The sequence below is a fragment of the Sorex fumeus genome, unplaced genomic scaffold (genome assembly GCF_029834395.1).
Source record: "Sorex fumeus unplaced genomic scaffold, SorFum_2.1 ptg000169l, whole genome shotgun sequence".
NCBI classification, from domain to species: Eukaryota; Metazoa; Chordata; class Mammalia; order Eulipotyphla; family Soricidae; genus Sorex; species Sorex fumeus.
The window spans coordinates 4,501,299-4,529,167 of record NW_026606226.1 but is presented as its reverse complement, the minus strand read 5'-3'; the positions used below and the strand labels follow the sequence as shown (position 1 = coordinate 4,529,167).

The window sequence follows — 27,869 nt, the reverse complement described above, 5'->3', positions numbered from 1 at the left end:
TCTCCCACCCGCATCCTTCCCATTTCTTTAAAAAAAAAATGTTTTCTATCCTCTCTGCCATGACTCTCCAGACAGAATGGTTTGGGGTGGGAGGTGGAGGATGTTGGGTTTCTGACTTTCCATCAGTGCTGGCCTTGTGGGGAGGCACCAGAACTGGAGGGGTCGGGGGTAGGGACCACAAAAAGGGACATTGAAGCCTTTCCAGAGGGCACTGATACAACTTTGATGCCATTGTTCAGGTGCAGGGGTGCCATCAGGACCTCAGTGCCCGGCTTTCTATTCCCAACCCTGTCCCTTCCTGACGCCTGTCTCTGCATTCCTTCTTTTTTTTTTTTCTTTTTCTGTTTGGGTCACACCCAAGCAATGCACAGAGATTACTCCTGGCTCAGGCACTCAGGAATTACTCCTGGCAGTGCTCAAGGGGGCATATGGGATGCTGGGAATCGAACCTGCATCAGCTGTGTGCAAGGAAAACACCCTACCTGCTGTGCTATTGCTCCAGCCCGTCTGTCTTCCTTCTGCCTCACTACCTGGACCCCTTATCTCCACCAGTGGCAGCCCCAGAGTCAGTAGCTCTGCCCCTAGCACCTTGGGGTCCTATAAATGGTGCCCTGCTGACCCCTCCATGCTTTCATGGCACCCTGTTGCTTATAGAATGGCATCTGACGCTGGTCCCTGCCCTGGCCACATCTCTGACAGTTGTTCAGTTCAGCTCCTGAGCCCCTCCCCCTTCCTCCGCTCGGGCCCTCACACTCTCCCTCTCTCAAAGTCTGACTGGATTGGCAGTGAGGATTGGCTGTGAGGTAGCTCGGAAGGCTGGGGTGTCCTCCCTGCTGTGTGAAGCCCTGAGTTGAGTTCCCAGCACCCCAAGCTCTGTGGGGTGGCCCCGGTGGCCCCCAACCCCACTTAGCCCAAACAGCCCTTCAGACCTGACCAGAGCACTGACCCATTCATTAGGTCGGTATTGCCGGGGTGACCCTGAGGCTCCATTGCTCAGACAGACTCCCCCAAACAAACACTCCAGAATCTTCATGGCTTCCTAGAGCCGCCTTGCCTGAGCCTCTGCCTGGTCATCAATGTGGGTGTCCCCCACACTGTCTGGGACCCTACTTCTCAGCCTGGGCTCAGCCCCCCCCCATCTCTAGCTCTAAGCCTGCACCTGTGATGCTCAGACTACTCTTGGGATCAGGGTTCAGCCATCCTGAGGCCTTGGGTGGACAGTAGAGCAGCTCTAGAAGTCCCTGGAGGACCACGGGTGGCCAAATTTCCAGGTTGGTTTAGCCTGCTTAAGGGCCAGGGTGGGACCTGCCCACAGAGCCCCTCTGGGCCTCACCCGCAGGGACTGTCACCCAGGGACCCTCTGAGCAGGCGACCACTGACCCCGGGCACAGCTGCCCAGGAGCCTGTGAGTACTGTGGACATTAGGCTGATGGCGTCTCTCTAGTTGCTGGGCAGGGCATGGGGGCTGCTTCGGGGGTTCCAGAGAGACTGAGTCTCGGCAGTTAGGTGGCAGATGGGATTTGAGACTCTTTCTTGGGTGGCTGTGCCAGGAGGCCCTGCTTCAGAGCAGTACTGAATGGGGGTTCATAACCTGCCCAACAGATGCCTGTCTCTGTGGGATCCTGGGGTAAGGCACGGTGAAGATATCCAATCATAGCAGCCTGAACGGAGATACCCAGTCAGGTGGCAGCCTGAAAAGAAGAGCCCTACCAGGAGTGATTCCTGAGTGCAGAGCCAGGAGTAACCCCTGACTGTCACTGGTATGACCCAAAAAGCCAAAAAAAAAAAATTCTAAATCATACTTGATGTATGTTATTTTATTATTTTTTGTTTCTGGGGTAACACCTGGCAATGCTCAGGGGCTACTCCAGGCTGTGAACTCAGGAGTTATTCCTGGCAGTGCTTGGGGATACTATACGGGATGCTAGGGATTGAATCTGGATCAGTCACATGTAAGATAAATGCCCTCCCCACTGGAGTATCTATTGATCCTGATGAGTGTTATAGGGGTCCTTAAAGAGGTTTTTGTTTGGTTTATTTTGGGGCCTCCTGAGCACTTAGGAGGCCCCACCTACAGGTCAGACAAAGGCGCAGTGACACGGTGCTTCTGAGGATAACCCAGGCCACTGCAGTGAAGCGAAGGGACACACGTGGTGCTGGGGGCAGGGAGAGGACCCAGGTCGGGTGGTGCAGGGTGCACACCCTCATCACTCCACTTTCTCCTGGGCCCTTTAAAATATGTGGGGGAGTGGCAGGTAGGGGGTGAGGGGGACGGGAGGGCAATGGGGACCATTGATGGTGGGAAAAGTACACTGGTGAAGGGATGGGTATTAGAACATTATATGACTGTAATCCAATCATGAACTGCTTTGAAAATGTGTTTATCACTGTGATTCAATTTAAAAAAATTAGTTAAAATGTGGGTATTTATTTTTGTCCACCAATCGAGGTCTGGTTTCGTATTCAGGGAACCATATATAATGCCAGAGATTGAACTGGGGTCACTCACATACAAGGCAAGTGCCTTGAACCATGCATTATCTCTCCAGTCCCCAAATGTGTTGTGTTGTTGTTTTCTGGACCACACCCGGCAGTGCTCAGGACCTACTCCTGACTTGATACTCAGGGGTCACTCCTGGTAAGACTCAGAGGACCCTCTAGGGTGCCAGGGATTAAACCCAGTTTGGCCACATGCAGGGCAAGGGCCCTGTCCACTGTACTGTCTCTCCAGCCTCTGCTTTGGGGCATTATGGTTTGCAATACAGATATTGAAAGGTTATGTTTATTCCTTTTCCTATATTCAGCACATCATTTTTATCCAAAGTGATCATTTCCAACTAGCTTTGTCATAGTGATCCCTTCTCTATCCCAACTTCCCTCTCCTGCAACACTTGAGGCAGGCTTCCAACCATGGACCAATCCTCCTGGTCCTTGTTTCTACTGTCCGTGGGTATTAGTCTCATATTATGTTTTTTTCTATGTCACAGGTGCGTGCAATAATTCTGTGTCTATCCATCTCCTTCTGACTCATTTCACTCAGCATGATTCTCTCCATGTCCATCCATTTATAAGTGAATTGCATAACTTTATTCTTCCTAACAGCTGCATAGTACTCCGTTGTGTAGACATACCATAGTTTCTTTAACCAGTCATCTGTTCTTGGGCATTTGAGTTGTTTCCAGATCCTGGCTATTGTGAATAGTGCTGTAATAAACATAGACTTGCAGATAGAAGTGCTGCACATACACATTCTCAGTATCACATTTTGTACTGTTTCTTTGTGGCCTGTGAAGCCTTTCTCCTGCTTTCTGCAGGCATAAAAAGAAAAAAAGTCGAAAACCATTAGTGTAAGGAATTTGGGATGCATTTCTGCCCCTAGGCCTTGTTTCCTTTAATCTGGGGCAGAGGCGAGGTTCCATTTGGGGGGAATTGTGTTTCTAAAGGACATTTGAACCCCAGCTGGTCCTGGCTGTCCAGGGACCACCCTGATGTCCCCCCACCCCCACCCCCCATACCTGAAATGTACCAGCCAGTGTCCTTTCCCCTCCTGGGACGTGACTCAGGTGACTGCAGGCCTGTGTCCGCTGCAGTGACCTGATGACCAGAGTCTCTCCCCACTTTGGGTTCTGAGGGGCAGGCGGGAGATCAGGTGGTCTCTGGTGGAGCCGGCTCCTGGCTGGGCCTGGGCTGTTCTGAGGCTCTGGCGCCCTGTCGCCCACAGGCACGGACATGGCCGTCTTCTGTCTGCTGTGTGGGAAGCGCTTCCAGGCGCAGAGCGCGCTCCAGCAGCACATGGAGGTCCACGCGGGCGTGCGCAGCTACATCTGCAGCGAGTGTAACCGCACCTTCCCGAGCCACACGGCCCTCAAACGCCACCTGCGCTCACACACAGGTAGGTGACGACGGGGCGTCGGGGTAGGGGTGTCTGGGAGTCTGGGTCCCACGGGGCTGGGGGCAGGGGGTGTCCCACAGGGCACGTGATGGTGGTCTGGGTCTGTGGATCCCGCCTTTTGGACCCTTGGGCCCTGGATTCGCAACATCTGAACGGAGTAGGCGGGCGTGAAATGCAGGTGGTCGCACCAGAGACACTTGGGTTGGTGGGTCTGGAGTCAGGAGTTCTCCCGAGGGATTCTGTGGCAGGCGGCGTCGAGGTGCATTTGGAGAACTCACTGTGTGTGTGGTGGGGTCTCTGCCATGCCCGCTGCCCCTCTTGGGGTCGCCTGCGGGGGCTGAACCCAGCCCCGGGCCATTAAGGGGATGTGGAAGAAGCGACCCTGCTTGCCTCACAGTAGCAGAAGCAAATTCCTCTCCTTGGCACTGATAGAAGGGAGCCAGTGGGGGGCATTTAGACGAGGGAGCCAGTGAAGCCCTGAGTCTGTTCCAGATGAACCAACGGGATTGGGCCAGGTGCCCAGGGACTGGCCAGTCCCTGCCCCGAGCCTGTGGGTTTCGGAGCAGCCCTGATCCCTAGAAGGGAATGGAAGCTTTTCTCCTGCCTCTGACACCAAACAGGGTCTTCATGGCCTGTCCGTGCTCCCCCTGTGAGTCTGCATGTCTGTGTGCTCGGGCTTTGGCGGGGTGGGGTAGGTAGGGCCAGGGGGCAGCTGCTCCAGGTCCGTATGAGGGGGGTGGGGAGGCTGCGAGTGTCTCCACTGAGAGGCCGGAAAGCGGCGTTTGCTGCTGGGCTGAGTGTCCCCGCCAGTGTCCCCGAGTCTCAGCGCTGGGCTCAGCTGCAGACCTGCTGGGCCAGCAGAAGGGAGGGCTCTGAGGGGGACTTCTCGGCAGTGTAGCCCAGACGGGTGGAGCAGCCTCAGTCCCTCCCTCCCCGCCGGTCTCATCACCTTTCAGGTGCTGGACCCTGTCACCTGGTCCCACTGTCATTAGAATGACCCCAGCGCTACCAAGTACCCCCCCCCCCCCCGCCATGCGCCGGTGACCTTCTGACCGCTCAGATGATCCGAATGGCAGGTGCCCTGGATCAGTCGTGGCTGGGATCGTGGGGGAGGGGCAGACCCCCCCCACGTTGGATGGGGGGTGCACACCCCACTTCATCTCTCTCGGAAGCATCGTGTGGGTATGACTTTTGCACCCACTCAGATGCCCATTCATTCCCCCCCCCAGGAGAACCAAACCCCCCCAATCACGAGGCCCCGTGCACACAAGCCCCATGCAGGCTGGGCACACCCCCCGCACAATGCCTCATTAATATGCCGTTGTTCTTGGCCCATTTGCCGCCGTGGCTGGGTGTTTAGTGTCGGCAGCTGTGTTTGGTAGGTTAGTCCAGCCGTGCTGTTGGCATTGATGGATCTCTGATTCACGTGGCTCATCATAGAATAAACTCTCAGCTGTGCTGGAGGGAGGGGCCCACGCAGCCCTCCCGGATGGGGCCGGGGTAAGGAGGACCATGCTGGGCCCAACCCGTGCCAGCGACGCCCCCAGGTAAGGACAGCCCTGGGGGGGGGGGGTCACAGGGGCGCTGGGCAGGCCGGAGGGGGCTCTAATTAGTCTCGTTTGTCCTGCACTTAACGTCAGGCTCATTAAAGAGGCTACAGAGTTAATCAACATACCACAAATTGGATTTTGCATTCTGCAGCCAGTCTTGTGTACGTTATGGCCGCACGGACACAATTAACTCGCAGGCAGGGCTCGGATTAGGGACCAGGTGCTCGCCGGCCTCTCAGATCTGTGTGTGTGCAGGTGCACACGCGTGTGCAGGCCATGAACACGCAGACACACGCGTCTGTGTGCCTGCAAGCGTGTGTGTCGATGCATTTCTTGGCTTTCTTTTTTTTTTTTATTTTTTTTTCCTGTTTTTCTTTCTTTTTTTTTTTTCAAAAGAATTCCTTTCCCGGGGCTCACTCTGGAGGTCTCCCATTTAAACTCATTTAACATGTAATCCACTTCATAACTAAATTCATAAAAATGGGATCAAACCAACCTCTCTGCCTGAACCTGCCTTTTAAAAAAAAAACCACCAAAAAAACACCAAAACAAAAACAGAAACCACTTCTTGGGGTGCCCCCTCGGGAAAGAACAGGCACACACAGAAGCTCTCCCCCACCCCCCCAGGCCGGGCGGCTGCCGATGTACATTTTAATTACCGGCTCTGGCTGAAGTCTCACGTGGCCCTTGCTTATTTATTTATTTATATCTTAATGAGGATACTGAATCCTTGATTAAAGTCGTAATCGTTGCTGATTTGGGTGGGAGGGGGTGGGGGGGAGCCGGGGCTGTGCCGAGCAGATGCCGACAGCCGAGAGGGGCAGGCCCAGGGGTCCCACCCATAAGGGGCTTGGCAGCTTGGGAGCAGGCTCTCAGCATGTGTCCCCCCCCCCCGCCCCGGGTCCCAGTCTGCCCCAAGCCAGTGGTGGAGGGAGCCAGGCAGCCTTGGGGGAAACGCTGCTCACCCCCATATTTTTGCTTGTCGGCCTGACCGAGCTGGAAGTTCACGGGAGCCGATGGCTGCAGAGGGCTGAGGAGGCTCAGGACGCCTTCTCCATCCCTCTCTCCTTGCGCCCTCCCCCCGCCGCGCCTGCAGTCGCCCACCTGCTCGCCCACCCAGCTCTTGGTGCCCTCAGGGCTTCTTCCACCGCAGAGAGGGCCAGGCAGGAGCAGACCCCACCATCCGCTCCCCGCAGAGCCTTAAAAACCCTCCCGAGGCCTCAGAAGCAAAGAGAATTTATGTGGGCCCAGGGGCCAGCTTTGCTTTTCAAGAGTGGGGGAGGCTTTGGCAGGCCCGAGGAGGGGGGGGGGGGAGAGAGAGAGAGAGAGAGAGAGAGAGAGAGAGAGAGAGAGAGAGAGCGCACAAGCAAGAGGGGAGAGAGTAAAATATCATTTTAAAGAGGAAGTGAAGGCACAGACATGCGAGTCTATAACGAGAAGGACAATTTATGCCCAGGCACGAGCGCAGTTTGACATGGGGATAATGAAAAAACGTAGGTCATTGTGGATGACTTAAACCTTCAGCAGCTGAAGAAAATGTATGAAATGCAGGGGACATTACACGGTTGGCAGCCCCGCACATCTGCAGAGGGACGGGTGAAATACAGTGGGCCATTCTTTACCATAAACTGTGGTTGTTGGAGACGCAGCCCAGAGAAATTGTAATTACAGTGACAAGACGAATCAGCGATATTTAAATATTCATGAACAAAGTCTGGGGGTGATCAATCTATCTTTATTGTCTGTGCCTTCGCTCCCGTAATAAATAAGGAGCTGGAGTCCTCACCTTTCAGGCCCCAAAACTCCACCTGGGGTACAGTGTGACAGGTGTGGCGCGCACACACACACACACACATGCACACACACACACTCTTTTTCCTGGGGACGTCATGGCATGTATAGAAAAGGTAGGCAGAACACCCCAGGACAGGCCTTCATCCTGTCTTCATCTGCCCTAGCTCTCCGAGGCTTCACATGCTCGCCAGTTCCCGGGTTTCTGCTGCTGCCCCAGGCCTCCCTCTCTGCCCTGGGGCAGCTTCAGGTCCGGCCACCCTCGTCTGGTACAGCCAGGACACAAGCTGGGCAGCTTGTCACCGAGCAAACCACTAAGTGTCCAGACTCTGGAACCAGAAACAGAGGCCCCAGCTGCCTCCTCTCTGGCTTGAAAACATATTTAAGACGCTCAAGCCCTTGTCCTCCTCTGTAAATTGAGCACACAAATATTTTTTCTGGGGGGATGTTGTGGTGATCGTGTCCTGGCTTCCACAGAGTCCACTCAGAGGGGTCCTAAAAGTCGAGCTGGCGCTACTTCTGCCAGAGAGAAGTCAAGCTGTGTCCCTTGCTTTTTTTGCGGGAGGAGGGTGGGACAGAGAAGGAAGGGTGACTCACTGGATGGGAGCTGGGGGTTGCATCAGGGAGTGAAGGTGAAATCATACCGAGAGAACAGCCATGAGGGACTATGGAATGGGAGAAGGAGCAGAATGGATTTGGGGGCCTGGGGGCAGGGGACATTATTCTCATCACTCCCCAAGTTGGAAGGATCACTGGGTTAGGATCAAGGAGGAGTGGCTTGTGGCGCAGAGAAGGTCTCACTGTCCTCCAGGTCTGCTTTCCCTCTGGTGGGGACCAGCTTGTGGCCATTGAGTATTGGTGAGCCAGGGGCTGACCCCCAGGCCACAGTACGAGATGGACTCTGGGCACGCACATGTGTGGTCCTCATCTGTGTTCTTTGCGGGAGGCGGAGGGTGACGAAGGCAGGCATGTGCCCCCCCAACCCTGTGCTCCCCATGCCACTGACCCAGCCCCTGTGCCCCGCAGGCGACCACCCGTACGAGTGTGAGTTCTGTGGCAGCTGTTTCCGTGATGAGAGCACCCTCAAGAGTCACAAGCGCATCCACACCGGTGAGAAGCCCTACGAGTGTAACGGCTGCGGCAAGAAGTTCAGCCTCAAGCACCAGCTGGAGACTCACTACCGGGTGCACACAGGTAGGGTGGGTGAGGGAGGGCACCGGCAGGGACACAGTAGTGGTGGGGGTAGGGGGGTGAACCATGGGGGTCGGGTAGCCTAGTTCCCAGGCGAGGCTGGTCCTTGAGTTTGCTAAGGATTAGTGGGGTTCAGATACAGGTAATACAGGGGTTCACGTGCGGCTCACCCAGTAGGAGCCCCCCCACCCCACACACACACACACACTTCATAGGGTTTCCTAAGACCTGCTAGAAGTGAATGAAGAAGCAGGAAGCTTAGTATAGCCCCACGTCCTCCCCTCCCTGCCTGTATCCCCCCCCACACACACACATACACATACACACACACACACACACACACACAGGGATTAGAATCAGAGGCCCAAGAGTGACCACCCACTGGCAAGGTCAAGGTGGACTTGTCCTGAGCCCAGACCCTGCCAGGACCCCCCCAGATGGGGAGCACAGGGTCTTCGGGAATCTTGAATCAGAGTTAAGTCGATGAAGATGAGGGTGACTTCCTGTTGGAGGGAGGGAGGAAGAAGTTGGGAGTATGGGGTTAGGTCCCTATGGGGGTGAGGGAAGCTGAAAGGTTCTAGGTGGCCTTCAGTCCCCAAACCAAGCATGCAGGTACCTGGACGGTGGCTCCTCTGTGGGTACAGTCACCTCCCATTCCCGAGGCTGCCTGTGCTTGTTCATGTGAAGGGAATGTGAGTCACTGTGGCCCTGGGGTCCGAGGATTTGGGAATCCTGAATTAGATTCAGGATTGCAGAACCAGTGATGTGGTCCAAGGCCTAGATCACCAGCCTGGAGGGCCGTGGACAGCCAGAGCTGCTGGCCTGCCTCCCATGTGTGAAGCCAGCTTCCCCAAGCCTCTCTTTGCAGCTCAGAATTCACCAGCGTCATCTAGGTTGCTTAAAAGCAGAATGATGGGGTGGACACATGGGGCCAGGACAGGTGCCACCGAGGATGGGCTCCGGGCAAGCCAGTGGACCAGGGGCTAGAGTGATAGCACAGCAGGTAGGGTGCTTACCTTGCATGTGGCCGACCCAGGTTCAATTCCCAGCATCCCATATGGTCCCCTGAGCACCGCCAGGAGTAATTCCTGAGTGAAGAGCCAGGAGTAGCCCCTGAGCATCGCCGGTGTGACCCCCCCCCAAAAAAAAGTAACAAACAGAAAAGGGATCCCAAAACTCTGCTGACTGGGCAGGGTGGGAGCTAGATACACAAGGGGCTTCCTGAGGGGACAAGGCCAAGACACCAACACTGTCCTCTTGAGGTGGAAAGGGAAGAGGTGTTCTCGTGGAAAGGGAGGAACACCCATGGGGGGTGCAATAGCTCTTTTTTTGTCTCCAACTTGTGGGCCCATGGCGAGGCTAAGGGTGCTCGTGGCTGTCAGCTCGGGTGACCCGGAGGATGTCCCGGAGCCCTGGGGCTTCCTGAGGCCCTTGTCAGGGCTGTGACCTGGCCGGCGGATCATTAAATGCATTGGCAGTGACGATTGTAAATAGCCGGTCGATGGTTAGATCACTTTGGCTGTTCATTACTTCATTATTTGCCGGGGCCTCTGCACGGAGACGTATTGATAGTGAGGCGGCTGGCCAGTTAATTACTGTATTGAAACAAGGTCCCCTCACACCCTCTGCTCAGCTCCAAGGGACTCCACAGACAGGAGACCGGGGCAGCCGGGCCCGGCCACTTCTTCGGCCCTGCTCTGACCGACGCTGGCCCCCCAGGGAAGGGAGGGTCTGGGACCCGCACCCAGAGCCTTAGAGACACAGACATCCCCATGCAGTGCCCATGAGGGGTGACGTCCCTTGGCTTTTCCCCCACTAGCTGCCACCCTGGGGGAGCTCCACTATGGTCTGGGACAGAAGCTGTGACTCGGGGGTCCCCCCACCCCCTGAGAAGCCTTCCCTCCAGCTCTGTCTCCTCCCAGAGAGGGAAAGGCGTGTCCCCAGGGGGAATCCAGGCTAAGGCCAGGGCTCGCCGGCCTGAGCACAGCCGTGGCCACCAGCCACGTGGGGTGGTTTTAGGTCCTTTCCGTGAAATCCAGTTTTTGCCCGGGGCGCTCAGAACCCTCGGCAAATACCAGCGGCCTGACTGGTCAAGGTTTTGTTCTATTTCATTATAGTTTTTGGAAGGGGTTTACCCCACCCCCCCAGCAGTGCTCAGGGCTGACTCTTGCTCTGTGCTCAGGGATCACTCCTGGCGGGGCTTGGGGGAATGCTTTGCGGCACCGAGGTGTGTGTGTTGGGGGGTGGGGGCACGGCTGGAAGGTAGGTGTGCAAAGTGAGACCTCCCCCCACAGTGCTATCGCCGTGGAAGGTTCTGTGGGCAAACACTGAGCCTGCAGGACCCACACGGCCCTGTCCCGTGTCCCCGCAGGAGAGAAGCCGTTCGAGTGCAAACTCTGCCACCAGCGTTCCCGGGACTACTCGGCCATGATCAAGCACCTGCGCACGCACAACGGCGCCTCCCCCTACCAGTGCACCATCTGCACCGAGTACTGCCCCAGCCTGTCGTCCATGCAGAAGCACATGAAGGCGCACAAGCCCGAGGAGATCCCGCCCGACTGGAGGATAGAGAAGACTTACCTGTACCTGTGCTATGTGTGAGGCTGGCCCCGGCGCCAGAGAGAGAGAGAGAGGGAGAGGGAGAGGGAGAGAGAGAGGGAGAGAGGGCGGCAGTCCAGGGAGGACTGTGCCAAACCAAGGAAAAAGAAAAAGAAAAAAAAAAAAGGAAAAAAAATAGGGAAAAAAATAAAGCTTCCAGAGAGGAGTTCGCTGGGTCCCTCTCGGCTTCTCTCTGAGGCTCCAGGTGACCCCCCCCACCCCGTGCCGCTGCACCCCTTCCTGGGGGCCCTTCATCCCCGCCCCCTGCTATCCTGGGCTGGAGGCTGGCCTGGTGTTCCCCGGGGTGAGGCTGAGGGGGGAACAGCGGGGTTCAGCTCAGAGAGGGTGTGTTGTCTGCCTCCCCCCCCACCCTGCGGTGTCCAGAAAAGAGGCCGGGAGGGAGGGGTGCCTGGTTAGACCCCCGACAATCTGCTGCTCCCCTGCTCACAAAACCCCGCCCCCTAAAGATGGGATTGACAGGAGGCAGTGGGAGGGGCAGCCTGGGGAGGGGGGACACGGACTCAGAACAGCAACTCTAGTTTTCCGGGAGAAGCTTGGGCTGTGTGTGGGGGGGTAGGGGGAGCTCCTTCCTCCCCGAGCGTCCCCCCGCCACCCCGGCCTCGCAGCCTCTTCCTCCTCCAGCTGCCCGCTGGGCCCCCCAGCTCCCCTTCCCGAGGGCATCAGAGAATGGGGGGCTGCCCGGCCTGGCCACACCCTCTCTCCCATCACAAGCGCATTGCTACTGAGCTGCTTTGGCTTCCAGAAAGGAGAGGCAGAGTGAGGGGTAGGGCCTGTCCCCCCCACACACAGTCACTGGGGCCCTGCAGCCTTCGGTCCTGGGAGAGGAATAAGCAAGGAAGGAAAAGAGGGGTCCTGTCTTTGCACCTGCAGCAGTGGAGACCCCTGTTGGTGGAGTCGGGTGTGGGGCAGTGAGTTCAGTGCAGACAAGGTCCAGGATCAGGGGCGAGTGTGGCCCTTCTGGCTAGCAGGTCCCTGACTCCCAAGAAGGAGGAGGAGGAGGAGGAGGAAGAGGAGGAGGAGGGTTTTGGCCTTGTATTATGTTTTCTTCTTTTTCTGTGTCCTCCCACCCCCCCCCTCACCCCCCCCCCCCCTTAGCACATTGTACTTGAATTACCTCAGTTTTTTGTGACCTCATGAGCTTTCTTAACCCCTGCATCTCCTTTTTTGGTTGGGGTTGGAGGGATGCGGGAAGGGAGTTTTTCTGTTTCGGGGCGTAAGTGAAGAGGTGGTTGAGTCCACTTCAGCTGACCCACTCTCAGCCACCCTGGAGGCCGGCCGCCCTCCAGCTAGAAGGAGCAGTGCAAAGCGGAGAACTCAGGACGTGGGGGTGAGGGGGCTGGTGGGCAGAAGGGGAGGGTTGGGGGGGCAGCGCCCGAGCCTGGAGCCCCTCTCGGCTCCGCCTGCGGCCTGCTGTCTTTACCAGTGCACTTACCCGCAATTTGGGGGGCTCCCTGGGGCCGGGGCGGCCTCGGGCCCTTGCAACATGTCACCCCACTTTGCGTGTATTACTGTTGCCAAAATCGGTCTCTTCCCGGCTGGTGTGGGGGTGCACCAGCCTCGGTTGTGTTTTTTTCGGGGGGGGGGGGGAGGGAGGGGGCGTTGTTTTTCTAAAAGCTACCTCTTATGTTTGTCTGGTTGTTCTTTGGTTCCCTTCTGGCCTCCCACTCTGCGTCCCTCTTCTCCACGCCCCCCCCCCCCGCCACCCCGTGCCCCCTGAGTTTGGAAAGCCTGTCCGCAGTATTTACGTTGGCTTCGGGACGGGACGGCCTTCTTGCTTGGTCACGAGAGCTGCTTGCGTATTTTCTTTCCCTTTCCTGGCTGCCGAGGCTGGCTGCGGCTTTGTATTTTAGGTTTTAGAAAGTGGTAGAGGAAAACAGTTGGGGGGGAGGGGGGATGAAGGATAGGAGTGTCGGATGATGGGGTTGCCTAAACCCCCACCCAGCCCAGCCCTCCTGCCCGCTCCCTCCCCCCGAGTCTGCCCCAATTCCCCCCCAACACCAACACCACATCTGAAGGCCTTAAAAATTGTGTGATGCGGGGACTTGAGTTGAGGGGGACAGTGTGGGGTGCGGAGGGAGGCAGCTTTGCGGCTCTCTGAACGACAGGGGTTTCGGAAAGGAAAAAAGAAATATCGGTGAAACTTGAACTACGTGGCGAGAGCAGTCGTTGGGTTTCTGTGAGTGAACGCGGGAAGGGTTCCTGTAGGAAACCATCGTGCACTAATGCTTCCTCCCCGATCTGGGAAGAAGAGAGGGCCTGGCCGGCCCTCGGGAGGTCCCGCAATCCCAGAATCCACCCTCTGAACAGCGCGAGCCGTCACTCGGCTCTGGTGGGGAAGGAAACACAAATCCAAAATCCAACTATTCCGAAGCAGGGCCAGTGGGCACGGGACAGAGGTGAGGGAGGGAGAGAGGGCCCCCGCCCCGCCCCGCCCTGCCCCGCCCCCTCCCCCGCCTCCCGGTTCACAAAAAGTTGAGAGGGTTGAGCTAATATTTACAAATTGTAATATTTTTGTAATATGTGTTGGTTCCTTTGTCAGTTCGACAGGACTGTGCTCTTTCCTTCTGTGATGTGAATAGGAGAAAAAAAAAGACAAAAAAAAAAACCAACCAACCACAACCCCTATCCCTGCACTACCACTGGTGATCATACTTCCCTTCATACTTGTGTGCGTGTGTGTGTGTGTGTGTGCCTGCGTGCTGTTCATGTGTGCTTGTGTGTCCAATCACGCGGTGTGGGCATTCTAGGGGATGGCGGCATTGGGTAGCAGGGGGTCAACCTCTGCCGGTCCCCCACACCCCAGGGCCCAGTGGGGTCCTGGGGGAAGCTGGGGAGGGTTGGGAGGGAAGCTGGGAGATGTGGGCCCCCTCCCCAGGCACCCCAGGGGAGCCCTCCCCGGCCTCTTTCCTGGCTGCCTTCCCCCCAGGACTAAAGAGGAGGGCCCAGGTGAGGGACAGAAGTGACCGGAAGCTTCCCATGTGTCCGGTAGGGGCGGGGCTGGGGCCACAGGAGGGTGGAGGGGGGCTCTGTCCCCAAACGAGAGCTGAGTCTTTGCACTTAACTTGCCCCCGCTGCCTTAGCTGCTGACACCGCACTTGCTCCTGCCTTCCTTCACCGCAGCTCCTCAGCCGGCTCAGGTCTGAGTCGGGGACTCCCTTTCCTGTGCTCAGCTCCTGCTGAACGTGTGTACCGCTCAACGCTTGCGGCCACATGTACCCCTCCCCCTTCACGTGCCCCTCCCCGGCCCCGCCCCTCGCTCCTTCCAGGCGTTCAAATCCTATGTGTATATAGGATAGACAAATATATAGAGAGATTATACATAGCAAGAGAGATATAAAATAGTAAATATCATTGCTGCTGTGGGCTGCTTCGGAGGAGGCTGCGAAGACGGGGAAGGTAGATTCGGGCTGCAGGGGGTCGGGGTGGGGCGGGTGGGAGGCTGGGGGACCCAGTGATTCAGTACAATCCAGGGATGCAACGCCGGCTTGTTGAATCTGTGCCTGAACCGTTTTTCCATGTTTCAAAAGAAAAAAAAAGAAAAGAAAAAAAAAGAAAAAGTAAAAAAAAAAAAAAAAAAAGCAAGCCACAAATTTGCAATGTGTCACACGTGTGCGGTCCCCGTGAGGAGGCTGCGGGTCTGGTGGGCTGGAGCCTGCCACACTGCCCATCTACTGACCGACCGAGGGGACAGTGGTGGGCAAGGCTGGGGAGGTGGGGCTGGTGGTGGCGGCGGCTTTCTGCACGCCCCACAGGAGAGGAAGCAGGGCCAGTGGGCATGGGACGGAGGCGGAGGCGAGAGAGGACAGCCCTGCTCCTCGCTCCGGGGCCCTTCCAGATGCCAGAGACAAAGTGACCAGCTGGGTGGGCGGGGCCCGAACGGGGCGTGGCCAGGGAGGGGCGTGGCCTGGTAGGCTCCGCCCCCACCCATCTGGGGCCGTGGGCGCTCCCCCCTTCCTACCCCCTGCAGACAGGGTCCCGGCCTCCTGGGGTGTCCTAGGAATTGTTCCCATAGTGTTATGCATGATCTTCGTAAGGTTAAGAAGCCATGGTGGTGGTACACCATGACATCGACTCATATATATAAAGATAAATATATATATATGTATGTAAATTATAGCACTGAGGCCCCCCCGGCCCTGCTGGACCAAGCAAAACTAAGCCTTTTTGGTTTGGGTTTTTAACGTTTTGTTCCGTTGTATGTGTGTTTCTGTGGCTTGTCTTCTGTCGTGACAGCGCAAGTGCCAGTCCGGTCGCTCTGTATCACAGAATAGTGTTTTTGATTGATTGACGTTCTAGTTTATGTCTACCTCAGCGCCTCCTCTTAGCCTGACTTCAGGGGGCTGCCCAATTTCGTTTCTTCAATTTTACTGGTTACTTTTTTGTACAAATCTCTCTCTCTCTCCCTTCCTCTCTCCCTCCCTCTCTCTCTCTTTCTCTCTGCATCTCCTTTCCTCTCCTCTCTCCTGTAAATCTTTTCCATCCTCTCTATCTATCACCTATCTATCTATCTATCTGTCTCTCTGTCTATCTCCCTCTCTCTCTCCCGACCTGCTGACCCAGCCCAGTACTCATTTGGTCCCTCCCAGCCCTGGTCTCTCCAGAATTGACTGAACTTCTCTGTCGGGCCCTGGTTGCAGCTTCCCGCATCTGCCTTCGTTCCGTGTAGATTGATGCGTTTCTTTGTAATTTCAGTGTTTCTGACAAGATTTAAAAAAAGAAAAAAAAGGAAAAAAAAAAGAAAAAATGAATTTACTGCTGCAGGTTTTTTTCTCTCTCCATGTGTCACTAAGTGAAGTTTGTGCCTTCTATAGCAAAGAGAATATTTTTTACATCCTACTAACAGTAGATTTTTTTGTAGTGAACATTTTTTGTATTTTTATTTATAAGTCTCATAAGAAAAAATAGCAATGTTCAGTTGTATACCTTGAATCTGCAGTTAGAAGAGAATAAAGTTAATTCAGTTGTCTCTGGATTCTTGCGTTCCTTCGCCTTAATTATATATATAAAAAAAAAAAAGAACAAAAAAATAGGAAACAATGTTTGGGGGTTGGGCTAGGTGGTTAGTTGAGGTCTGAGGGACAAGAAAAGTATGGATCCCACATCTTCAGCCTAGTGCTCCTTACAGACCCTGCTGAACACATTGTCCGGATGCATTTGGGTTAAAAGATTCCATTTCTGGGGCCAGAGAGATAAGACAGCGGGTAGAGCACTCGCCTTGTGCATGGTTGACAAAGGTTCAATCTCCAGCACCCATAGGGCACCCTGAGCTCTACCAGGACTGATCCTTGAGCATTTGGGGTGTGACCCAAACCCCCCCACCCAAAAAGACCCCATTCTGCCACTGTCACTTGATCCATGTTGGGGGCTGGCGGGCATCCTCTGTTTCTCCACCACTGACCCTGAGGGGCTCCTTCCGGTTCCAGGCCTGGGGTATGTGGGGGGGAAGAGGGAATGGGGTGCGGGAGGGGGAGTGGGCAGCAGCTGTCCTCTGTCCTCTGTTCCAGCCAGCCCGCAGGGGCGGATCCCTTTGCTCCTGCTGGCACATGTGGGCACTGGCAGCGATGCCCTCCTCAGGCGGGTTATCTACCAGGACTCGGCCCGGGATCCAGCTGCTCCTCATTCTAGAAGTTTCCCCATTTCTTCCTGCGGCTCACAAGTTTCACAAGTTTCCAGCAAGAAGCTGCCACCCAATGTGGGGGTCCCTGAGGATGGGCGGGGGCACTGGGGGTGTCCGGGCAGGCCCCCTGGCAACATACAGCAATTTCCATCAGCCTGCAGGGGGAACTTGCCCCCTCCCTCCGCCGCCCTCCCAGGCTCCTGGCCATGGCTCCTGCTTTTATGGGGCCAGAGTATGGTAGGGGCTATACCCTAAAACCAGCCCCCCACCCCCCAGGGCATCCCACCTGCCCTCTGTAGCACTCAGAGCAGAGCAGTGATTACTGCTGGGCTGGGGGGGGGGGACACGCCAGGGTTCTAGGGCAGCAATTTTGGGGTCCCTGGGAAGAGGGTCTCAACCCCCCTGCTCCTGGGTTCTGCTGTGACCTGAGGCTGAGCTGGGACCACCTGGAGCCACACGGGGCCCTTTGCTTTGTCTTCCCCTCCCCCCTACCCTCCTCTCCCTCACCGCCTCCCCCTCCCCTCCCTCCCTCCCCTCCCCTCTTCCCTCTGTCTCCCCCTTACCCTCCTCCTTTCGCCCCTGTCTCTGGGCCACGTTAATTTTTCTCTCCCTTTTTTCTCGGGAGACAATTCTGTACCAACAACATTCTCCAGGGGTGCCCTCGGAGCTGCCACGCGTCCCGTCCACCCAATCCCACCCCCCCCCCGCTGGTCCCCCTCATTTCCCATCCTCCAGCCCCCTCCCCCGCTGCTGGTTCCCCCTCCTCCAACCTGCCTCCTCCCTGCAGCCTGCCTGCCCCTCCCCCGGGCCTCAGCTTTCTCTTGACAGATGGGAGGGCAGCGAGCACTCCCTCTTTAAAACAACATTTAATCGCTGTTTTCTGTTCTCGGACATCAAAGCTGGGGCTTAGGCGCGGGGCTGGGGTCGGGGCTGCGCGGGGCTGGGGGAAAGGAGGTGAGTGAATAGGGGCCGGGCTGAATGGGCTTTGTGTGGCCGCCAGGGCCTGCCTGCTTTACATGCTCTTTGACCCAGATATGATCTCATGGAGAGAAAGGGGCCCTGGCCTGGCGGCCTGAGAACACTCGGGGCCTGCCCGTCCCTGCCCTCCTGGGGCAGGTCCCACAGCTCCACCCTGCCCAGCTGCCCCCAGCCCCAGCCCCTGACCTGGGCTACCTCCTCCAGGCCCGCGCCTGCCACAGGGACCCCGAACAGGGCAGGCAGCCCTGAGACATTCAATTCCTCCTAGATGGGGTCCCCAAGACCATCAGGTTGGAGGGAGGAGAATGAATGTGTGCACACAACGCACGGGTGTGTGTAGACACCTGCAATGTGCATACAGAGACATGCGTGAGTGCACAGCGTGTGCGCGCCTCTGTGTCCACCCAAGGCTTCTTCCAGCCGGCTTGCCACTGCACCCTCAGGAGGGGCCCCTCACTCCCCCCGCCCCATCCAGGCTGCGGAGAGGCTGGGAGAGCTGGGTTTTGGAGGGCCCCCCAGATTTTCCAAATACACAACGCATCATGCGCGGTTGTTACCCTCCCCCACCCTCCCTTACTGGCTCCTCCATGAACCGAATCACAAGGCTTAGCAGACCCGCACCCTGAGCGGGGATCACGCCCGGGTCTCTCCGTGGCCCCCATCTCTGTGCTGCACATACCTACCTGGACCACAGGTGGGTTCCGGAAGCTGCTGAGCACCGCCCCCTGCGTGCTCCCGGGGGCTGCAACCTTCGCACACAGACCAGCGGCGTGTCAGGCCGCCCGACTCATTATCCCGACTCCTAGGACCCACTTCCGGTCGCTGGACTGGTCAGTGAGGTGGCCTTGGGAGGCCCTGAGCTGAACTGTCACGCCCTGCTTGCTTGCTTTCTGTGTGTGTGCGTGTGTGTGTTAAATGATTCTTTTGTGTAGTTGTGGGGACGCACTTGGAGTTTATGCATGCAAAGCCCGGTTGAGGCATATCCCTGTCCCTTAGGAAGTCATCAACTTTTCAAACGGAGATCACTCCCAGCAGTGCTGGGGGCTGCTCGTGGATCCAGGGGGCTGGGGGTCAAACTCAGGGCCACTGGCTTGTATGTGCTCTACCACTGGAGCCATCACTCACCTCCCCGCTTTATTATGTTTGGGGGTCACCCCCAGCTGTGCTCAGGGGTTACTCCTGGCTCTAAACTCAAGAATCACTCCTGGCGGGGCTCTAGGGACCATAAGGGAGGATGGGGAATCAAACCTCGATTGGCCACAAGTGCCCTCCCGGCTGGACTCTCTGGACGTACCCCTTCCCGTCTGGGGTTCCAGCAGGGCAGGGCTGGCCTGTGCCCCAAACTCACGCAGACATCTCTGGGTCGTAAACAAGCACGGGAAGGAGACGCAGGTCCCGAGCATCTCCGGCCGAGGTTGCATGGCCAGAAGTGGGTGCGTGCCACGTGCCCACCAGGAGCCGCCCCTGCGAGCGAGCGCGCAGACCCGTTCCCGCGCCCGAGCGTGGTCACGGCCGGGTGCTCCTGCCGCCGCTCACACACACGAGAGTCACCCACGATTCTGTTCCTGGGGACACCCGAGCCCAGCGCTGTGAGCCACACAGGACATTTCCCAAGCAGGACACTGTGGACCCGGGAGGGACCTGGGGTGCAGCGGGGTTGGAGGAGGGGTGGGGACTCCTGTGCGTGTGCGCTTCTGTATGTATGCGTGCACGGGCATGTGTGTGCTCATCTGTGCGTGTGCGTACACGTGCGTGTGTGTGTACGCATCTGTGCGTGTGTGGGCGTGCGTGTGCGCATCTCTGTGTGTGCGCATATGCATGCGTGTGCGCATATGCATGCGTGTGCGCATCTTTGCGTGTGTGCATCTGTGCGTGTGTGTGCATGTACGTGTGGGCGTACGTGTGCACATCGTGTGCACGCGCGCACGTGCGTGTGCGTGTGTACATGCGTGCGCACATCCGTGCGTGCGTGTGCAGGCGTGTCTGCGTGCGCGCGCGCGCCTCTGCGTGCACTTGTGCCGGCTGCGGGCAGGCGACCATCTGTTCTTTTGCAGGGATGCGGCCTCCCCCCAAGTCTCCCTGCGCTTCTGGGTGCAGCCCTCCACCCCACGGCCCCCAGCCCCACTGGTGGACCAACAGCCTCCGCCCATGGCTGTGCTTTCCACTCCCCAGGGGGGCGCGGAGTGAAAGTGAACTCTCATTTAAACCTGACTCCCGGCCTGCAGCCCCCCGCAGAGTTAATTACCCCGTAGTTCTAAACTGATTGCTGTACACTAAGCTTAAGCCCTCCTTTATTTATTTACTGACTACATTAATAGGAAGCGGCGCGGCTCACCGCCGCTCCCCACGCTCCGGCGGCTGGCTCCCCACGCCCCTGCTTGCGTGGCCTGGCACAGAGCCCCCACATGGACCACCTTCCCGGAAGCCCAGGGAATCGGTTCATCTCCTGCAGGTTCCTGCACCCGAGAGGGCCCCGTGACTGTGCTGTGCAGTGGCAGCGCCTCCCGCCCCCTCCACCCTTCGCCAGGGGAACCTCCTGCTCAAGGGCCCCTGCAAGTTTCCGCGGGCCCTTCCGCACCCCTGTGAGGTGCCCAGTTCAGCTGTGTTTCACAGGTGAGAGTGGCAGCCCAGACTCCAGCCATGGGCCTTCCTCCCTGTGGCTCAGTCCTCTCCCGGCTCCCTGCTACTCCCTTGCAAAATGCTCAGGGCTTCCTCAGCCACGGGAGACGGGTGGGTGTCCGGCTTGCCTCTGCCATGTCCAGGGTCGCCCGGACTTTGCCAGGGAAGGGGCTGAAGCCAGGCATTTGTTGCCAGCCTTCCCCGGCCAGGGCAGAGTTCACCCCTTAGCCACAAGCCTGCAGGGTGTAGAGCCCAGAGTGGGCATACAACCTGGGCATGGCCTGCCTCCGCGGGCTGGGGGGCATGGCAGTGGTTCTGCAGGCCAGGTGGCACCGTGCCGGTGCAGTGAATGGGCCCCTGGCATGGAGCTCCCAGTCCCAGTTCTCAACCGTTAAGTGGCGGGGCTGGGGAGGCGTGTGCGTGTGTGTGTGTGTGTGTGGTGGGGTGGGGCTCAGCATTTCCTGTTCCTTGTATCCTTGAGCCCGTCAGACCCAGGAATCATGTTTCCTAAAGATGCAAACTATGAATGGGAGGAGGCTCTCGGATGTCCTGAGAAGGGTGTACTGGGGGGCCCATTCACTAATTTCAGGGCAGGAGCCCCTAGACTCAGGACCAGGCTTCCGCAGCAGAGGGCAATTCCAGGACTCTGGCGCCACCTCGTGGGGGGAGGCCGCCGGTGCTTCCTTTCTGGAAGCATCTGGAAGGTTCTAGCTGGGTAAGGAGAGAATGTTCTGGGGATGGGCCCCAGTCAAGGAAAACTTTGCATCGTTTGGGTGAAAATTTCAGCCGGAATTTTTAGAAGTGCTCCTGAATTTGATGTTGGTGTCAGGACTTTTTTTTATTCCCTCCCCGGTCCACTGACCTCTGGGCGTGTCAAATCCGATTTCTTCCACTCCGCAGAGACCGGATTGGGGCTGGGGTGGGTGGGTGCATGCTTTGCATGTCTGACGCCCAGGATTTGATCCCCAGCTCGAAAACCCACAGAAGGCTGGCTCCTCAAAAGCCTTGTACCCCCCCTTGGCCCCCAATAACAGCAGGAGGGGCCCCTCCCTCAAGACTGAGCTTTGAGGGTTCCATAGTTCTTGCCCACTGTGAAGCCACTCGGGGGAATGGGGCACCTCTGGCTCGGTCACCTGATTTTTCATTTTTTGTATTTTTTAAAATTTTTTATTTTTTTTTATTGAGTCACCGTGAGATTCACAATTACAAAGTTGACCATGATTGGGTTTCCGTCATACAACAATCCAACACCTGTCCCTTCGCCAGTGCACATTTCCCGCCACCAGTGTCCCCACCTGCCAATGTCCCATAGTTTCTTCTGCCACCACCCTCCCAGCCTGCCTCTAGGAAGGGCACTTTCTCTCTCTCTCTCTGCCTGTCTCTGTCTCTCTTCTCCGTCTCTCTCGCTCTCTCGCTCCCTCATTATGGTTTGCAGTACAGGTACTGAAAGGTTATCATGCGTATCCTTTACTTCCTTTCAGTGCGCAACTCTTGCCCAGAGTGACCATTTCCAGCTAACCTTGGTCACCTGTTAGCATAGTTCATCCAGCTGCTGCCAGCCAGGCTTTTGGACGCTGCCCCACCTAGCGCGAGTCTCTGCTGCCACCCAGTGGTCATACTGAGGAAAGGCGTGCGGGTGGCCCGGGACTCTCCCTGGTGGTACTGGGAAACTGGCTTGAGCTGTTAGATACCTGCTCACTGAGACACGCCCCACCTCAGCCTAAGAATAGTACTGAGACCTCCTCTCCTCCCTCTCTCCATTCCTTCCTTCCTTCCCTCCCTTCCTCCATTCCCTTCCTTCCTTCCTTCTTTCCTTAGTTCCTCCATCCTTCTTCCCCTCCTTCCTTCTCTTCTCCCTCCCTCCCTCCCTCTCTCCCTCCCTCCCTTCCTCCCTCCCTCCCTTTCTTCCCCCCTTCAAAATAATTTATTACATTTAATACCCCAACACCAATCCCACCACCATATTTCGAATTTTTCCACCCTGACCCCCAAAGCAGGACCTAAATAATTTTTTTTTGCTTTTTGGGTCACACCCAGCGATGCTCAGGGGTTACTCCTGGCTCACGCACTCAGGAATTACTCCTGAAAGTGCTCGGGGAACCATATGGGATGCTGGGAATCAAACCCAGGTTGGCCGCGTGCAAGGCAAACGCTCTACCCGCTGTGCTATCGCTCCAGCCCCTTATTTTATTTTTTAAATTTAATTTTATTTTTATAAAGTTGTTCATAGTCATTTATTACATTCAATATTCCAACACCAATCCCACCACCATTTCACCTTCTCACCGCTGTTATTTCAAATTTTCCCAACCCCCATCCAAGCCTGCCCCAACAGCAAGACCTAAGTGATTTATTTTGTGTGGTTTGTTGTGAATAATCTGCTAAAAAAAAAGATCAAAATAAGTTGGGGTTTTTTTTTTTTTTTGCTTTTTTGGGTCACACCCAGCAATACTCAGGGGTTACTCCTGGCTTTGCACTCAGGAATCACTCCTGGGGACCATATGGGATGCTGGGAATCGAACCTGGGTCAGCTGCGTGCAAGGCAAATGCCCTACCCGCTGTGCTATTGTTCCAGCCCCCAAAATAAGTTTCTTTAGAACAAAGTGCGTGGATCTGGTTGCATCTCTCCCTGCACCCCCATTTCTAATCTGCAAACTCCACCGTCCAGCTGACGTGTAGGTTGGCGGTGAAAGATGTTCTGAGCTCGCATGGCCTTAGCCCCACCGTGGCCAAGGCCTGACCCTCTCATCAGCATGGACAGAGTTCAGAGGTCCTCCTGGCCACAGGGCAGCGGACTCTGTCCACGATGAGTGTGGGTGGCCTCAGGCCTTCCAGTTTCTTGTGGCTCTGCCATCCCTAGTGGCACTGTCATGTCATCTAGTCCGAAGAAGGGGGGTGGAAGAGCAGGGCAGGGGCTCAGCTGCTCTGTAAGCCCACCAGGGGGAACCGTGCTAGTCTGGGGGAAAGGAGGTTACAGAACCGGCAGTCCCTGTCTCCCCTCCTTGGGGATATTCCAACCCAAGGAGAAATTAGCCCAAACTCTGGCAGTCTCTGCACTCACCAGAACCACCAGCTCTGGGTCCTTGGGAAGCAAATGTTGTGGGTCTGCTCTCTGGGGGCGGGGGATGGAGGGGCAGAGAAGCCATGCCATGCTCTCTTTTTTTAAAAAAAAACTTTTAAAAAAATGGGGTCGGCGTGATGATACAGCAGATAGGGCATTTGCTTCGCACACAACACAGTCAGCTAGAGTTGGGTCCTCGGCGCCCCGTGTGGGTCCGTGAGCACATCTGTTGTGATTCCTGAGTGCATCGGGCTTAGAGTGAAGGGAGCAGTCTGGGTTTAGAGCGTCAGACGGGGCAGAATCACTATCTGCAGAGCCTTTCCGAGAGGTGTGTGTATGGGGGGGAGGGGTGAGCCTCGAACACGTGTCACTTGCCATGAGATGCCCGAAGGCTGTGAGTGTGAGCAGCTCGTGGGCAGGGCTAAGGAAGGCTCTGCCCTTGCTTCCTGTGGCTTCCTGCAGCCCATGGCATACAACCACATAACACAACCACATTAGCCGGTGTCTAAAGCAACGGAGCTTTTCTCCCAGTCGAGGAGCCCAGAAACCAGAAATTGAGGCCAGAGAGAGTTGGAGGGGCGGAACATGTGCCTGGCACACGGAAGACCCAGGTTTGATCCCCAGCACCGCCTGGTGCCCTGAGCAACCCAAGCAGAGAGCTGGGGGTAGCCCCGTACACTCTCCCCGCCCCCCTAAAAAAGAAGAATCATGTCCGAGGGGTGGTACAGGGGCTCGGATACTTTCCTTACATGCTGCTGACTCCGATATAGTCCCTGGCTCCAAATATGGTCCCTGAGCACTGCCAGGAGTGATCCCTGAGCACAGAGTCAGGAGTAGCTCCTGAAAACCACCGGTGAGGCCCTCAACCCCCATCATCCAAAAAGTAAAACCTGGAATGCCAGTGTTGTAGGGCTGTGTTAACACCGCACCCCAAAGCTTTTAGGGCAACCCTCTGTTTTTTAAACTTTTCAAAAATTGGGACCAGAGTGTTAGGACAGTGGGTGGGACTTTGCCTTGCATGCAGCCAGCTGGGGTCCGATCCCTGCTCCCCCCCCCCCCCATATCATCTGTGAGCCCACCAGCTATGATCTCTGAGCACAGTCAGGAATAAACCCTGAGCACTGCCAGGTGTGACCCAAAAATGAGAAAATTGCGGTTCTGTGATCAACTACACCATGCCCGTAACTCAAGCCCACACCCATCAGCAGAGTTCCCACCACCCCAATGAGGGCAGCATTTTTCCTTGCCCTGTGAGCTCCTGGGGACAGGTGGCACCCTGGCTCACAGCAACCTCAGTGGCGGCTTCCTCTGACGCTCATGCCTCCCTCCCCAGGGCGTCTGCGTGTGGTTGGCTGTCTCTCCTGTAACGCCCCTCTGGCCAGACTTATGGCTCACTCCAACCCACTCTGCTGTCATCCCCGGTTTCATCTACATGAGCTCTGTCAAACCCACAGGCACTCGTGGCGTGATGACTGGGGAGACCCCATCCAATGCACCGCCTGCCCCCAACACCCCCCCTTCCCCGGCCATCCAGTGGAAACCCTCTCCAGCCGCGGGAAGAACAGATCACGTCCAATTCCTGGGCCTGACAGTGGACAGGCCGGTCTTGGAGCATAGGTGTTACAGGCCCGACCCGGGTGACAGAAGGTTCTAGAATTAGACACGGAGTCTGCTGTTTGGGAGGACTTTTCTCCGAAGCCCCTGGGTGGGGTCTCTGGACTATTGACTAGTCAGCAAGTGTCCAGCCTGGGTTCTGGGAACAAGCGTCCCTGGGGAGACTCAAGTATTTATGTACTTATGTACTCAAGTACTTTCTCAAGTACTTATGTTTAGGAGACTCAGTGGGGTGGGAAGCCCCAATCTTCCAAAGCTGGTTTTGGTGGGCAGGTGCTATTAGGTAGGCTCCAGGGGTTCAGAAATAACCTTTGGCTTGATTGACTTCTAGTCCATTTCTCAAGCTGCAACCATATCTGATGTTCTTGACTAGATGCTATTGTCACACCTACTGCTATTGTAAGAGTGTGTGTGTGTGTGTGTGTGTGTGTGTGTGTGTGTGTGTGTGTGAGAGAGAGAGGGAGAGAGGGGGGGGGAGAAAGAGAGAGAGCAGGGTGCCAGGATCAAAACTTGAGCCTCACATGTGCAATATTTTTTTCATCTTGGGGCTGGCGAGCTAATACAGTGAGTGGAGCACTTGCCTTGCATGCAGACAACCTGGTTTCGGTCCTTGGCATCCCATATGGTTCCCCAGGCACTGTCAGGAGTGATTCCTGAGTGCAGAGCCAGGAGGAAGCCCTGAGTTCCGCTGGGTGTAGCCCTAAAACAAGAACAACAAAATTTTCTTGTTGCTTTTTTTTTCCGGTCACACCTGGACTCGAGGCTCCCTCCTGGCTCTGTGCTCGCGGATCCCACCTGGCAGGGCTCGGGAGACCATGTGGGGTCACAGGAATCCAATCAGAGTCAGGCCACATGCAAGGCAAATGCCCTACCCCTGTGCCAACCCCCCAGCCCCACATCAGGGAGGACCCCCTCTGCTCCATTACAGGACTTGCTCCCAAGTTCCAACTCAAACTAGGGTTGAAGCCCTGATATTGGGGGGGGGGGGGGGTGAGGGGGTTCAAAGAGGTAGGACTTGGTTTGGCCCCAGCTGGTCTCAGATGCAAGTACAGTGCTAGGAATCACCCTCCCTGACCCAGCCTCCGAAGGGGTTCTGTGAAGCAGGATAGGTTTGCAGATGTTCTGCCCATCTGGGAGAGAGAAGCCGGCTGGGGACTGACATGAGAGGTGTAGGGGGCTGACCTGAGGGCTCCTTTCCGCTGTCCCCCAAACTCTATAGAGGAGCAAGCCCTCCATTGCTCCCTGGGCTCCTGGACTTGGAGAAGGGCTGAGGCCAACATAGCACAGGCCGAAAGCCAGGTTGACCAGATGTCTCTCTCTGGGGTCTCATCAGCCCATTCCTTCTCGTTAGCCTGGTCTCTCAGTCCTACTCCAGGCCCTTCACAGATCACCACCAAATCCTCACTAATGATCAGCCCTTTGTTCCATAAGTCAGTAGCTGCGAGCTTGGCAGGGATGAATTTCAAACAAAATGACCAGCAGCTGCAGTGTGTGGACCCCAGTGAGCTGCTGATCGAAACAGAGCAACTCTTTAAGAAGCTGTCAGAAGTGGGGTGGAGGCAGTCAGGCAGAGCCTGCCGAGGCCACTCCCAGGAACTGCCTGGTGTGGTCATGTCGACCTGCTCGTTGCAGAGGTCCAGCGATACTTGGGGACTTCCTGGCAGTGCTCAGGGACCCTGCAGTGCTGAATACGGGACTGGCATGTGCAAAGTGGGTGCAAGGCACGTGTTCCACTGCTTGGCACTATCTCCCCAGCCCTCTGTGAAGCTCATTTGGAGCCGGAGATGTGGGTCAGTGGTAAGCTGCAGCTCTTGTCCCTCTGAGACCTGGGTCTAACCCCCAGACCCCTCGGAAAGAGTCAAAAGGAAAAGCTGGTGTGGGGGCCAGCAGGAGAACCTGAACATGAACTGACAAAAACCCGAAGAATCATTTCTGATTCCTGAAGGCATCTGAATGCCATTGAAGTTACAGAAGGGAAAGAAATCATTAAGATGCATACGCCGTCGTGTGCGGTGGGGAAAATGACATACTGTCTGGATGTTCTTTAAACTCTTCTACGGAGACAAAGAACAGAGCAGCGAGGGTCCGGCCGGCTGGCTGGTGGGACTCACACGGCGCCTGCACCAGCCCCTGGTTCCGTCCCTGGGACCCCCAGCGGGAAAAGCAGAAGATGGAAGGAAGGAAGGAAGGAGAGGTGGCAGGTGTGGGCCAGGAACACGGCTCAGGGGAGTCGGCCTCGTGATCTGCAGACGTGACGCTCGGGGCCCAGCCCCCAGCATGCGTGTCCCTACTCCCCTCCCGAACCCCCAAGCCACCAACAGCAACGGCTCCAGGTTCCTAGTGGGTGTGTGTGTGTGTGGGGGTGCACACTGGCTAAGAGCAGCCACGCAGGAAGCACTAGGCCCTGATGTGGCCCTCTTGGGCCTGCCACGTGCACCATGTGTGACTGGACCAAGCCAGAGGCCCCTGGGCACAGCTGCAGAGTCTGATTTCTGGCCTACAGTGAGTACCTCCACCAAAGCCCCCAGCCCTGCAAGCACAGCGGGGTGTGAGCACTGCCCCTGGAGTGAGAGCCCCCAGGGTGCGAGGCAAACGCCTTGACCCCTGCACCCTCTCTCTCTCTGTGCCTCTCTCCCCCTCTGTCTCTGTCTCTCTGTCTCTGTCTCTCTCTGTCTTTGTATCTCTCTGTCTCCCTGTCTGTCTCTTTATGTTTCTGTCTCTGTTTCTCTCTGTCTCTCTGTCTCTAGTTTTCATGTCTATCTCTCTGTCTCTGTCTCTCTCTGTGTCTCTCTGTTTTTTTCTCTGACTGTCTCTGTCCCTGTTTCTCTCTGTATCTTTGTATCTCTCTCTCTCTCTTTTTTCTCTGTCTTTGTCTCTCTCTGTCTCTCTGTATCTTTCTGTCTCTATCACTGACTCTCTGTCTCTCTCTGCCTGTCT

At 56.5% G+C, this 27,869-nt stretch overlaps 1 protein-coding gene across 2 annotated transcripts in view; it reads left to right on the top strand.

Annotated features, from left to right (window-relative positions):
- ZBTB16 (zinc finger and BTB domain containing 16) overlaps nt 1-16,015 on the top strand; it is a 183,407-nt gene extending 167,392 nt beyond the window's left edge. For both annotated transcript variants that reach the window (XM_056107703.1, XM_056107704.1), the window contains exons 5-7: nt 3,722-3,892; nt 8,260-8,427; nt 10,796-16,015. In XM_056107703.1, the coding sequence (XP_055963678.1) occupies nt 3,722-3,892; nt 8,260-8,427; nt 10,796-11,025 (569 nt within the window). In that variant the 3' untranslated portion in view covers nt 11,026-16,015. The remainder of the gene's footprint in view (nt 1-3,721; nt 3,893-8,259; nt 8,428-10,795) is intronic.
- Nucleotides 16,016-27,869: the final 11,854 nt, after the last annotated feature.